Below are 13,837 nucleotides of genomic sequence, written 5' to 3' on the forward strand. Positions count from 1 at the left end.
TCATTTTTTGGGTTGTTGATGTTGCATTAAACCGACTCCAAAAGTGTCTTTCAATGTTGAGTAAATGAAAGTAAATGAAATATTTTCATAACTAAAAAGTCCTCATTTCTGTTTAATCTCAACAATTTGCTCAACTTTACCAGTTTATCAGTATTTACAAAAACTAATGTCTTCACCCAAATGTTATATAATATATCATTATATTAGTTAATGTTATATAAAAATATAATGTTTACCCTTTCTTCACATTCAGTTTACCTAACGTTTAGTTAATTTAACTCTTTTATCTGATTTTCAAAAGTAAATCATTTCTTTTCATTTGACATTTTTCCATTTTCTGCTTTCGATTCAAGTGCCATTCATTTTATTAAAAACAACTTTTATTAAATTTCTTGCCATTCAATATTCGCAATCCAATTTTTTCCAATTGTTGACCTTTACAGATTAATATTTGTTGCAACATTGAGAATTTGAAAGCTTCGAAATTTTCGATTCTCGATTTTCATTTTTAGGTTTCACTTGTTGAACTTTTAAATTTTTGGGTTTGCTTTGTGTTCAAGTAAATCAACCGGATTCGGTTGGTTTGATTAACCAAGATAAAAAGGTGACCCAATAAGAAGTGCGAGCTTTGCTCTTTGGATAAAGTGATCTTTTCGCAACAAAGGCAATGAGCGCATTTTCAATTGCATGGACAAAAGCAGTGAAGAAAAGTCCAACTGAAAGGATAATGAAACATCCACGAATGTTTTTCACATCGATACCATTTGGGTTCCTCCATTCAGGGCAGTTTAACTTTGACTTGTGATTGCCCCAATATTTGAGTTTCAATTTATCCAATTCACCTGAACGTTTCATCTCTTTGATTGACTCATCGAGAAAAGGTTTCAAATTAAAGGGATCATTGAATGAAATTGGAAAGGCAATTGGATGATGAGCCCAGGTTGAGTCAAGAACTCTTATGTCACAATATAAAGATTCAGCCCATTCCATTGAGAGTCTTTCACCTAGAATAGAAAAGAGAAAAAATGAAAGAAAAAGATTGAGAAAATGAAAATGGAAACAATTGAATTGGTCGTTGAAAGGTAAAAAGACGATCCATTCAATTGGATAATAATTTTGCTTAACCAATCAAGTTATCAACAATTAGGAATAATATCATTACCAATAAGAGCATAACCTTCCTTGGAGCTTTCTGAACTTCTAACTGTTCGCAGGGCAGATTCAAAGCTTTTCGGTATTGGAATTTCATCCATTTGAGCTCGAACTTTGGTATAACGATCGCTGACTGGATAATCCCAAACAGCGAATTGTGACCTTTCATATTCACTAATCGAGTCATCCAACGATAATGCTTTCCAAATTCTGTACAAATAAACAAACGAAAGTAAAATTCAAAGTAAATCACAAATTTATTCTTAACGGTTAACAGTGTTTGACTTTTTCATTGTAACTGTTGTTCATTGAACAAAAGCTCAAGATTTTAAATCGATAATTTCAGTAATTTGTATTCTTGACATGTTCAACTATTAATGAGCCAAGTTGAATGTTGATTAGATGATAGTAAAATGCTATTTTCAGAATCATGTAAAATGTTAAGAATGAAATAAAGAATAAATTTGCTCTGATAAGTATAAATTTCCTGATTCTTTTCATTTAGTGATGTTTACTTGAAAGTTAAAGTTTAATAAACGATGAATAGATCGCAGTTGAATCAGTCATTTTTAAAATTTTCATGGAAATTAATTTTCTGTTTGCAAACATTTGTATGCAAAATTGATGTTAAATGTTGTTTAAAGGAAAAGTCGGTTTCAATTTTTACTCACAAAAAAAGTGAAACATTAAACGACAAAAAGTTGAACAATGCAATTAAGATGCTAATGATATTATAATGAAATTTATTTGAAAGCAAAGGTTCAACATTTAATTAGCATCATTATTGTTCACAGATCTGAATCTAAGTTTTTAAATAAATTGAATAAAAGTCAATATTGAATGAACCTTAAACTGAGCAATAAATGAAAGTGCAAATGTTTATATTCCCTGGAAATTAAATTACCAATAATCTCATTTAAAATCTAAACATAGTTTGAAAACAGAAGCTAAACATGATCAAGTTAAGGTTGATTACTTACTCGTAATATCGATCCTCATTTTCAGCAAGCAACCTGAAATATTCATCAGTAAAGGTATCTTTGATTCCAGTGTATCTAACCTTGTACTGTTTCGACATTTGAGCAAAAGTGTCAATGTTTTTGTCCAGTCTGGAGACAGTCAGGAAAGCGGCTAAATTGGCCGTGTAAGAGGCAACCAAGATGAAGCCAAAGAGCCACCAAGTAGCAGCCAAGAGACGACCTGATAGACCTGAAGGTGCTTCACCTCCGCCTTGAGGAGTCAATGATATTAGGCAAAACCAGAATGACTCTTTTAGGTTGAATCTTTTGTCATTTGTAGAGCAAACTTTTTCGTTACCATCAACATTATCAGTTTCTTGATCAATAATAATTTCACTGTCTAAGTGTTGACTTTCTTCGATTGTCTCGTTATCATCTTCATGGTCCTTGAGTTCACGGATCTTGCTAAAGTGCTTGCCAACTGTGTTTTTCCTCTCATCAGGCTTCATCCTTTTCTCATCTTTTACTTTTGCCTGCAATTTTCTTCTCTTTGGATTGTAAAAATCAAATATTGACATGATTATGGAGGTTACAAAGTAAGAGATGAAAACGGAATACCAAACATCAGTTTCCAACACATTGATAAAGACAAACGTGAAATCCTGAGCGGAAGGTCTTTTCATCATCACTGAAAGTCCAACCATATCAAATATGGGTTCGGTAAAGTCCATGATTGATTCACGACCAGAAGTGACTGCCATTCCAATTAAACCGAAATCAGCTTCATTCTTACCCAAAAGTTGAAAGGAAAAAACAAAATGTCAAGAGTTCAATTAGAATAATTAAATTGTCGATCAATTTTCTATCGTAATCAAATTTCTTTTTCTCATTAACTCATTCAACAGAAAATTTGAAAAAGTATTATCGAAAACAGTTTAATGATCGATTAAATCTAATAATAATATTGTCAGGCAAAAGCTTCTGGAGCAACAGTTTTTTCAAATAACCTTTACCGACTATTAATAAGTATTGTAAGCTTTGCAAATAACTGTGATTCAATTTCAAAATAACGAAATTCATTTCAATCTTTCTGAATATTTCTAAATATTGAAACACGATAACTTGCTCTAAAAATTTGTTCTTCATTCAGTTTGAAGTTTCTTTGCATAATCGAGCGAAAAAAATTGAATTTATATGAAAAGATATTGAGACAATGGAGCAAACAATTGATTTAAAAGTTATTCTTAGACTGGAAACTTAGGCTTACAGATGCAAATTGTTGAGCTGCACCAGTCCATTTAATCTCAGGAGAATCTTCATCCGACTGAGCAATGCCATACAAGCCGTCAGGAACTTCGGTTATCTGGTAAACGGGAAACTTGAAGCCATAACGATTTTTAAGATGATTAAAGATGTCGATATAAAATCCATAATAGGCGTCGTTGTTACTTGAATTGGTTAACTTTTTCATTACAAATGGAGGTTGCTGTGAGAGTTACAAGAAAAGAAACATTAAATCGATTGAAAATTGAAGTTGATTAAATTTTCAGCTTCAGATGCTTTCTTTTCAACATTTAAATCTGGTTGAATCCGTAAAGATGCAATTAACTGTTATAATGTGTTATAAAAGAAGACAAAAGGTTGAAATCTTTAGAAACGATGGAACCTTTTGTTGCAACAATAATATTTTTTGCCGAAGAAACATGAGGATTCACTGGTTTATACATATTACGAGCTTAGCGATGAATGAAATCTGTTGAATAGTGTAACATTCAAAGTTTACTCCTACTCATTAATAAATCCTATTTTACAAGTAAGGATTGGAAAAGTTTGCTTGTAGAAAAATTTGAAATTAAACTTGCTTAGAATGTTAAAAACTGTTTATTCAAACAATAAGATATTTGTATAAAGAACATTGATATTCAAAGACATCGCTCAAGATCTGATGCGTACAAGAAGAGTGATCATTGTTTGGTCGATCCATCGAAACGAAGATTAATCAAATTGAGAATCTTTTCACCTTCTATCTTATATTATTATTAATTCGTATTTAGCTTTGAGCAATGAGCTCCTAGCTCAATATATTACAGTGAATAATGTAAACATCGCATCGGTGTGTTTGCACAACGGGAAAGGAGTCCATCAGTGCTATTAAAAAAGTTTCTTCGAGCTGCAGTTTACGAACAAATCGAGATAAAAGTTTCGACTTCGATCGGCTTTAATTCATCAATGCAAACAGATTTTTCAACGAAACTCATTCGGCTAATAATGCTTCCCATTCCCAATCCAAAAATGCACTTATTTTGAGGAATGAAATTTTCCTTTTCTGTATAACACATAAATTCGATTTTCGATTAAAACTGACCTCTCTCAGCTAACGTAATAGTTAGAGAGCTGAAACCTATTATTAGTTGCCTAAAAGTTGTTGGTATAAATCATGGATCGAAGATTTTTTTCAATTTGAAAACTGTTCTCTTGATTTAGGCCATAAGCTTCAAAACTTTGAATCTTCGATTCCTTGAGAACGAAAGGCCTAAAATCATCAGTCTTTGCTTAATCATTAGATTTTTGAACATAACATTGGAATATAGCATAATATGACTTACATTTAATATACAAAACCATCTAAGTTAATTCGAGTGATTTCATAGACCATACAATTTTCTCATTGACTTTTCTCACTCCACGTACATCAACCTAATAAAATACTGCATATTTGATGTTGAGATAGATCGTTACAAAAGTGATAGAATTGCAATTTAACATCCTAAAAACAGCAACAAGAACTCAATTTACATATTCATGGACGATTTTAATATGTTTATTAGTTTTAATAAGCTTGCAAATTTACTGAAACGATCAAATATTTGCTGGTAAAAGATCTAACTCTTCAAAGTGAAATGATTTCAATGTAAAACTTTATTCTCTTTTTGGTTTAAAATGTCTTTCGGTATTGTTTTTCATCATTGAATTAGTCTGGCTTTGTTTATAATCAATATAAAAGCATCAATATTTCTGAAGAAACAGAAGAGTTGAAAAATTTATTCAATGTAAATAAAGTATCGAATTGCTTACCAGAATTGTTACAACTCTTAAAAAAGGTTCTTTTGATTCCAATATTGGTGAAGTAAAATAGACATTTCCCTTCGATTGACTCATATCCATGTAACCAATTACTTTCGATTCGTATTTATTGAATAATTTAGTCTTCTTGGTGAGTTTCATTGATAACGATTGGTACATAATATTGCATCTCAAATTGCCTTCTAATTGATTATCCATTTCAATGTTGTTCATTATCCAATCACCATAACGCCCCATGTAATTGCAAGATTGAATTAATGAATGTATCGAGTTGACAAATGATGACTTTGAATCATTTATAAATGTTGATCCATTAAAATGGATAAATTGTTCAACAGTTTGTTTGTGCCAATCAAGCGAATGCAATATCAAGCGAGTTAAATCATAATAGAAATAGACATCAATTGAATTTTCTGGTTCAACCAGACTGGTTAAATTGGGTTTGTACGAGTACTCGTGAAGCATTGACTGAGTGGGTTCAATGTTGATCATTTGTCCATGTTTACATGAAGTACACTTTACCTTGTTCAAGCTCTGTCCAGATAACAAACGCATTAACAGTCAATTAATATAATGTTTAATAAATGGATGAAACTATTAAAATTTAATGGTTAAATTATAATTACCTTTGTTAAAGTAAACCAAGTATAAGGTTGTCTAAATAAACCAAATCTTTGAATCTAATCGCAAGCAAAATAAGAAAACAAAAGCTTCAAATTTCCTTTAAATTGGAGTTTTTAATATCAAAAATAAAGAGACAATTCAATTCCAACGTCAACATGAATAATATTTTTTCATAACAATCTCTTCCAAATCTAAGGATGAATATTTCATCAATTTGTCTCTTCACTTTGACCAGCTTTTCAAACTTACAATGTCCAACAGTTTATTGATGGAAACTGGTTCACCAATAACCAGAATATTAGTGAAGTTACTTAGCTTTACATTATTCAATAAATTGACCAAATTTTCGTCAGAATTTACATCAAACTGATTCCAAATCAATTTAACTGATGTTGAATCAAACAATTCAAACTGATTAACCTTCAATTCTAATTGGAAACGAGACAATTTAGTAAAAGTGAAAAATTGCAATTACCAGTTTACTTACCCAATTTAGAGTCACAAAAGATGTAAACATTATCCAAGTTGTATTGATTGACGAGAGTCTCAACTGAACGAACTAAAATGTAGTTTGGTGAGCGAACAATTAGTGTATTATTTGAACATGATGAACTAATTTGTTGATCATTAATTGACACCAATTTGGTTTGGGTATTGTTCAAGTTGATGTTGTTGTTAATTGAATAGTCAAAAATTAAATCAAATTGCTGGTCACATGGATAATCATCTTTCATCACAACCAAGGAAACCTCATTTGGTTCAATCGTTTTATAATCAATCAAAGCTTGTTCAACAATTGAAACAATTAGCCGATCATTTGGGTTCACAATTAAACCTGTTGATAAGTAAATGTTAAATTGTTTTTTACAATTTGGGTTTGCACAATAAAGTAAAGGTTTTGTTACCTATTTTGGTTGAACTGGTAATCATTATTAATGAGTAAACCATTATGATATTTAATTTCATTATCATGATTATATTACAATAAATTGTATTATCTTGTCCGAAATGTAACAAGGAATCAACTTTCTCTATTGATTTACAGACTGACTTTGACAAGTTACTTATATTGGGATAAATTTTTGATTCATTTTTAGATTAACTTGAGATTCAACCAGATTGATCCTTCAAATCAATACAATTCATTAAAATTTACTCATCTAGTACAATAATATTGCTTTTTCAATTTTCAATCAACGAACTTTTTCTCATTATTTCTCTTTCGTTCATTAGATGTTTCAAAATCAGATTCATGTAATACTGATAATTATTTGTTGGATAATCGATACTTTTGTCACAATTATCTGTCAATTAATATATTTTAGTGTATTGATTGTGTTATAATATATCAATCTCCTCGGATGGTATTCATTGGAATACATTTTATTAAAAGGTTCATTTGATATTTTAAAAATTTATCACTCCAAGAGTTTTACAATGAATTATTTGTTATCAAAGTTGAAATTATATTGGATTTAATCGAAGTTTATAACGAAAAAAAGGTTGAAACTTAATGAAAATGAGCTTTAATTGCTCGAAAGAAAATCACAATTTCTCAGAAATTAAAAATAGATTTATTCCAATTTTCGATTATCACAAGAAGCAAGTGTAAAATCATTGACTTTCGAGGGTAATTTATATTGCTATTGCATGGTTATCTCAATATGAAGTGCAACCCTTAGATAAAGCAACTTGGGTCTCAGATTTAAGCTCTTGTCATCTTAATAACCCATTCTTGGTGTAAATTACTTGTCACAACTATTGATATTAATATTTAAACATTAATTCAATCTTAATTCAAATTAATTCAAATAATCACTTTGATTTTAGCACAAGGTTTTCGAGCTCAAGGTCATAAATCTTTATTAGCATGTGTACACTTGCTATTTCATGCTCACTACACGGATGCGAGCTATCATTAGATCACAAAAGCTTAGCGAGTGCAGATAAGTTTCAAGATAACTAAGTATTGAGTGGCTATAAAGATCTATTATTTTATAAAGGAATCAATCATTAAGTGGAAGAATATGGAAACTAGATGTTGATTGAATTGCATCATTAGTCTCTCGATGAATCAATTCCAATGAGTCTAGTCTAATTCACTTTCAAACATGGTACTTGAAAGTTATTGTGGTTACAATCCATGGGTGAGTTAATTCATTCAATTCATCGGAGTAAATCAAATGTAACTCTTCGTTTATTTATCCATTTACAGGATTTGGTTGAACAATGGAACTCGAATTCATTCGTAATCTCACCATGCTTCACTGATACCTTTTTACTTTGGATTACTTGGTTCTACCTTTACCTTTCATTGCCCTTCTCAGTTTTTTTCCTGAAATCAAATTCCCATAAAAAGCATTCTTGGACTTTATTTATTGCTTTAAAATTGGTTGAGTATCTTTCATTCAGATATTTTGATATTTTTTTAATTTATTGTTTTTGTTTGATGAAAATTGACTTTATTTTGATTTATTTGTTTTTTTTGATACAGTCAATTGGATTGGTTCTCGTTGTATCGAGCATTTACGAATTGATTGATTCTTTGATTGAATTTGAAAATGATCAACTTGTCTATCCAACTGCTTACCTAACTCCATCTATTAAGCTTTCAACTTATGTAAGTTGCTCTAACATGTGTTTCACTGTTACTCTAAATTGACCTCTTTTGGTTTTCTTTATTTCTAATTTTGATTCTAATTGTGATTTATCTAAATTTATATCTTTTAGTTACTTTCATTATGGCTAATTTGGTATCATCGGGCAAAAGGAGTCCAAACTTCAGTGTTATTAACCATTTATTGGTTTCTTATGACTATCTATTCAGTTTTCAATTTGTATACCCTTATAGTTACTTTGGAGCATCGTGTAAGTATTCAATATTTTTTATTCAATCAATTATATTTTTATACATTTTATTTGTTATTTAACAATTGGAAATTTGATTGTTTTAAAGGATGAATTCTCTTGGTCATTTGACAAAACTGATGTGGTCAACAAATCTCTACAAACTTCTGGTGTACTCTGCCAACTGTTGCTTTATTGTGTTGCTGATACGAAAAAAGAAACGCCGAGTAAAGAAAGCGAGGTAAAGATTATTTCTTTTCGTTTTAATTATCTTTCTCATGTAATTTTGTTTTCTTTCAACTCATTTCATACAGAATGCGTGTCCTTTTGAGAGCTCGCCTTTCATCAGTAAACTGTTTTTCACATGGTTTGATTCAATGGCCATTCGAGGCTTCCGTAGGACACTTTTACAATCAGACATGTGGAGCTTGAGGGGACCAAACACCGCACCAGTTATTGAAAAGAAGATCACTTCTGTTGAGGCAAAACTTCGTTTAAAAGACCAGAGAACAGACATTTTGAAAATTCTGGTAAAATCGTTTTGGCCCACTTTCCTTCTTGGCGCTGTATGCAAATTTTGCTCAACTTTACTTATCTTTGCTGGCCCACAATTAATGGATGCTTTGATAGCATTCGTCATCTCCGATCACCCGGTAGGGAGAGGCTATATTATCGCAGCTGCTATGTTCATTTCTTCACTTATGCAATCAATTCTAGAATCTCAAAGCGAATTTTGGACGCAAGTAGTAGTGATACGAATGAAAGCAACACTCTTCTCGATTATTTATAAAAAAGTAAGACAAAACACACTAATCTACATAATCTAATAAGCTGCTAAACTAATTATTTATTGCAATTGAAAATTAACAGAACATCAAGCTTTCAAGTCATGGAAAACGTGATTACACTACTGGTGAAATTGTCAACATAATGGCGGTTGATGCTCAACGTGTCATTGACTATTTTGGTATCGTTAACATTATATGGTCTGCCCCACTTCAACTGGCGATCACCATATACTTGCTTTGGAGAAAGTTGGGTGTTTCATCGTTCATTGGCCTATCAGTCATATTACTTCTTGTCCCTTACAATGGTTTCATTGCAAGTCGATTCCAAGCATGTCAAGTCGCTCTGATGAAAGAAAAGGATTCTCGATCAAAATTAGTTTCAGAAGTTTTAAATGGAATGAAAGTCTTGAAATTATATGCTTGGGAAGGCGCTTTTGGTGACATTGTTGCGTCAATTAGAAAAAATGAAATTAAATTTTTGAGAGCTCAGGCGCTTTGGATGGGAGGAATCACGTTTTCTTTTGCTTCTTTATCTTTTCTGGTAAGTACATTTATACCTAAGATTTTGATTAATTCTAAGTGCTTTCTTTATTTATAACTAGATTACGGTAGTTTCCTTCGCATCCTATGTGTTGATTGATAAAAATCATATTCTTGATGCAAATAAAGCTTTTGTATCAATAACACTGATAAATACTCTAACTATGCCATTAAATTATCTCCCAATCGTATTAACCTTCGGAGCAAGTGTAAGTATGAAGTGTCTTTATATGAAGTATGAAGTTTGCTTGTAGTTTGTCTTACTTTTAATTTCACTGAACATTTCATTTTGCAGTTTTTGGTATCGGTGAAAAGGATAAATAAATTTCTCGCGGGAGATGAACTCGATACTGAATCCATTAATCATAATCCTGATTCAACTAATCCAATACTAGTAAAGGATGCAACCTTTTCTTGGTCTCGTGATGAAGAACCAACCCTTAAAGATATAAACATACAAGTTGAGAAGCAAAAATTGGTTGCTGTTGTCGGTGTTGTTGGTTCTGGTAAATCTACTCTACTGTCTGCTATTCTAGGTGATTTGTACAAGAAACATGGTACTGTAAATGTAGATGGCAAAGTCGCTTATGTGCCTCAAACATCTTGGATTCAAAATGCAACAGTTCGTGACAATATTTTGTTTGAGTCACCCTTTGTTCAAGAAAAATACGATCAAGTTATTGAAGCCTGTGCGTTGACACCTGACTTGAAGATATTAGCAGGAGGCGACTTGACTGAAATTGGTGAGAAAGGAATTAATTTATCCGGTGGACAAAAACAACGTGTTTCCATTGCTCGTGCAGTCTACTCAGATTCAGATATTTACCTTTTGGATGATCCACTCTCAGCTGTCGATGCTCATGTTGCTAAACATTTATTTGAAAAAGTAATTGGAAACAAAGGTTTACTTAAAAATAAGACTCGACTTTTGGTCACTCACAGAATCACATTCTTACCGCAAGCAGATGAAATAATTGTCTTGAGGGATGGAAAAATCTACGAAAGTGGAACTTTTAGTGAACTGATGGCTAAAAAGGGTGAATTTTTCAACTTCATTGTTCAATATCAGGTTGAACAAGAAGATGAGTTGGATTCTGAAGACGAAAGTTTTGTTAAAGCTTTAGAGCTTGACCAAAGGCTATCACTCACCCGATCCATATCTTCTGCTGAGTCAGAGACTTCAGCCATTCGTCGTCGAGCATCACACACTAGGCAAAGTCAAAGTAAAAGTAAAAAATCAAGAGCAACATCGAAAAATGACGCGAAAGAAGACAAATTCAAACTGATTGAAGCTGAAACTGCCGAAACTAGCTCAGTTAGTTCCAAGGTTTATTTTGATTATATCAAGGCCATTGGTTGGAAAAACTGTTCTGTCATATTATTATTTTTCACCATTTTCAGTGGTTTCATTTTAGCCTCAAGTCTATGGTTGACAGATTGGGCTGATGACTATTTAAATCCTCTCAACTACCATAATACAGCTTTACGAAATAAACGATTAATAGTTTACGCTATATTGGGCACTTTTCAAACAATTTTCATCTTGGCCAGTACATTGGTGCTGTGTATCGCTGTTGTCGAAGGTTCACGGTGGATTCATGAACAAATGTTGTCACGTTTAATTCGAGCACCAATGTCATTCTTTGATTCCACACCTACAGGACGGATTTTGAACAGATTCACTAAAGATATCGATTTAGCTGATACAGCAATGAGCTTTAGTATACAGCAACTTCTGATCAGAGTATTTAGTTCGGTTACTGCAGTTATAATTATAATCAAGGAAACACCATTCTTGGTAATAATGATCATTATTCTTGCTTTGGTTTATATTTTGATTCAGGTATTGATATTTGATTTCCTCATTTAAAACCGTTTGTTAAATGTTCACATCATTAATGATTAATTTTTCTTCTTGCTCAGAAAATATACATCGCAAGTTCACGACAATTAAGGCGAATCGATGGAGTTACTCGTTCACCCATATTCTCACATTATACTGAAACAGTTACAGGTTCAACTTCAATCAGAGCTTATCAAGCAACAGATCGATTCTCGGAAAAATTATTCAAATTGGTTGATGTAAACAACAGTGCATCTATGGCCAATCTTGCCGCAAGTCGTTGGCTATCAGTTAGACTTGAATTACTTGGCAACATTATTGTAACATCGACTGCACTTTACGCTGTAATTGGCCGTGGAAGCATGAGTCCTGGGAAAATAGGTCTTTCCATCAGTAATGCATCCCAAATAACTAGTATTTTGGACATGTTAGTTCGTTCATTTTCTGACCTTGAAAATAATTTAGTTTCCGTTGAGCGTTGCTTGGAATACACAAAATTGGATGCTGAGGTAAAGATGAATTTCAATTTGATTAGATACTGACTTATTGGGTCAAGCATGGAAAAATATTCTCGTATTGACACTGAAAAGCTATGATTACTTTTTCATTAATGCTTTTTAATTTGCTTACAGGCACCATGGGTCAACCCGTCTCATAGACCATCAAAAGATTGGCCTTTTGAGGGTCGAATTACATTTAACAAATATTCAACTCGATATCGACCTGGTCTCGATTTGGTATTGAGAAACATCACTTGTTGCATAGACTCTAACGAAAAGGTTGGAATTGTTGGACGAACTGGTGCAGGTAAATCATCATTAACGTTAGCTCTATTCCGTTTAATTGAACCCACTGACGGAACTATTACGATTGATGATGAAGATATAACTCGATTAGGACTTCATGATCTACGTTCACGATTAACTGTTATACCTCAAGATCCTGTGCTCTTTTCTGGTTCATTTAGAAGAAACTTTGATCCCTTGGAAATGCATACTGATAATGAAATTTACGATGCTCTTGAACAAGCAAATTTAAAAGACTTTGTTGTCTCGTTGGATAACCAACTATATTATGAAATTACTGAAGGTGGAGATAATCTGAGTGTTGGTCAGAGGCAACTTGTTTGCTTAACTCGAGCTCTGCTGCGAAAATCTAAAATTCTTGTTCTTGATGAAGCTACAGCAGCAGTAGATGTGGAAACAGACGAATTAATTCAGCAAACAATTAGAAAACAATTCAAAGATTGTACTATTGTTACGATTGCTCATCGTTTGAATACTATCATGGACTATGACAAAGTCATCGTGATGGATAAAGGGCAAATAATTGAATATGATTCTCCGGATAATCTGTTGAAAAACGACAAATCTGAGTTTTATAAGATGGCAAAAGATGCTAAACTTGTTTAATGGAAAGTTGCTTTCAAAGTTATTAACATTTTGTACAGTAATGAATTGTATTTTTCAAATTTTAACCTTTTCCTTGTGTAGCTTTTAAAATAAACTACCTCACAAGGAAAGTACACCAACCGCTCCGAAAATGTTAAACGTTTTTTGGACTTAAAATATTCTAATGGGTCAGATATGAACATTTGTCAAGCCTTTAGAATAACAAATGCTCCGTTTAAAAGTTACAGGGTTTCAAAGTATCAATTTTTGCATAGGTTAAGCCTATTTAAAGCAATATGAATCTAATCTATAATGATAAAAAATTTTACTATTTTATTATAGATTCACATTACTCGCATCGGGCACATAAACCTATGAAAAAACACCTTTGACACCCTGTAACTTTTAAACGGAGCATTTGCTATTCGAAAGGCTTGCCAAATGTTCATATCTGACCCATATGAATATTTGAAGTTCAAAAAAGTTTAAAATTTTCGGAGTGGTTGGGGTACTTCCCTTGTAAGATGAGCTTTAAAATGGTCCGTTTGATCAAAATTATCTTGTACAATAGAGTGTTTCAATTTTCGGGCTGAAGTATAACTTAAAGTA

At 32.1% G+C, this 13,837-nt stretch overlaps 2 protein-coding genes across 2 annotated transcripts; one reads left to right on the forward strand and one right to left on the reverse strand.

The window, feature by feature from the left end:
- Nucleotides 1-324: 324 nt before the first annotated feature.
- LOC107371996 (ionotropic receptor coreceptor Ir25a-like) lies at nt 325-6,881 on the reverse strand. The gene is made up of 9 exons (XM_015940142.3): nt 6,725-6,881; nt 6,307-6,654; nt 6,069-6,247; nt 5,822-5,875; nt 5,187-5,729; nt 3,379-3,597; nt 2,133-2,899; nt 1,163-1,362; nt 325-1,004 (listed from the first exon to the last, which is right to left on the reverse strand). Exons 1-9 carry the CDS (start codon nt 6,789-6,791, stop codon nt 565-567), a joined length of 2,817 nt encoding a protein of 938 aa, XP_015795628.2. The 5' UTR covers nt 6,792-6,881; the 3' UTR covers nt 325-564.
- Nucleotides 6,882-7,745: 864 nt separating this feature from the next.
- On the forward strand, nt 7,746-13,362 carry LOC107359164 (ATP-binding cassette sub-family C member 1). Its single transcript, XM_015925627.3, has 11 exons — nt 7,746-7,966; nt 8,035-8,211; nt 8,314-8,439; nt 8,550-8,687; nt 8,776-8,907; nt 8,981-9,460; nt 9,537-9,995; nt 10,057-10,203; nt 10,290-11,837; nt 11,918-12,346; nt 12,470-13,362. The coding sequence occupies exons 1-11, from the start codon at nt 7,931-7,933 to the stop codon at nt 13,247-13,249; spliced, it is 4,452 nt and encodes a 1,483-aa protein (XP_015781113.2). The 5' UTR covers nt 7,746-7,930; the 3' UTR covers nt 13,250-13,362.
- The last annotated feature ends 475 nt before the right edge of the window (nt 13,363-13,837 follow it).

The sequence above is a fragment of the Tetranychus urticae genome, chromosome 1 (assembly GCF_039701765.1).
Source record: "Tetranychus urticae isolate SD_2017Ah chromosome 1, NJAU_TeUrti_SD_1.0, whole genome shotgun sequence".
Taxonomy (NCBI): Eukaryota; Metazoa; Arthropoda; class Arachnida; order Trombidiformes; family Tetranychidae; genus Tetranychus; species Tetranychus urticae.

Coding starts and splice junctions, on each gene's coding strand:
- LOC107359164 (XM_015925627.3), top strand. CDS start 7,931: ATGGTACTTGAAAGTTATTGTGGTTACAATCCATGG. Junction 8,688..8,775: donor TAGTTACTTTGGAGCATCGT/GTAAGTATTCAA, acceptor ATTGTTTTAAAG/GATGAATTCTCTTGGTCATT. Junction 12,347..12,469: donor ACACAAAATTGGATGCTGAG/GTAAAGATGAAT, acceptor ATTTGCTTACAG/GCACCATGGGTCAACCCGTC.
- LOC107371996 (XM_015940142.3), bottom strand. CDS start 6,791: ATGATAATGAAATTAAATATCATAATGGTTTACTCATTAATAATGATT. Junction 6,655..6,724: donor TACCAGTTCAACCAAAATAG/GTAACAAAACCT, acceptor ACTTATCAACAG/GTTTAATTGTGAACCCAAAT. Junction 5,730..5,821: donor CTTGGTTTACTTTAACAAAG/GTAATTATAATT, acceptor TTATCTGGACAG/AGCTTGAACAAGGTAAAGTG.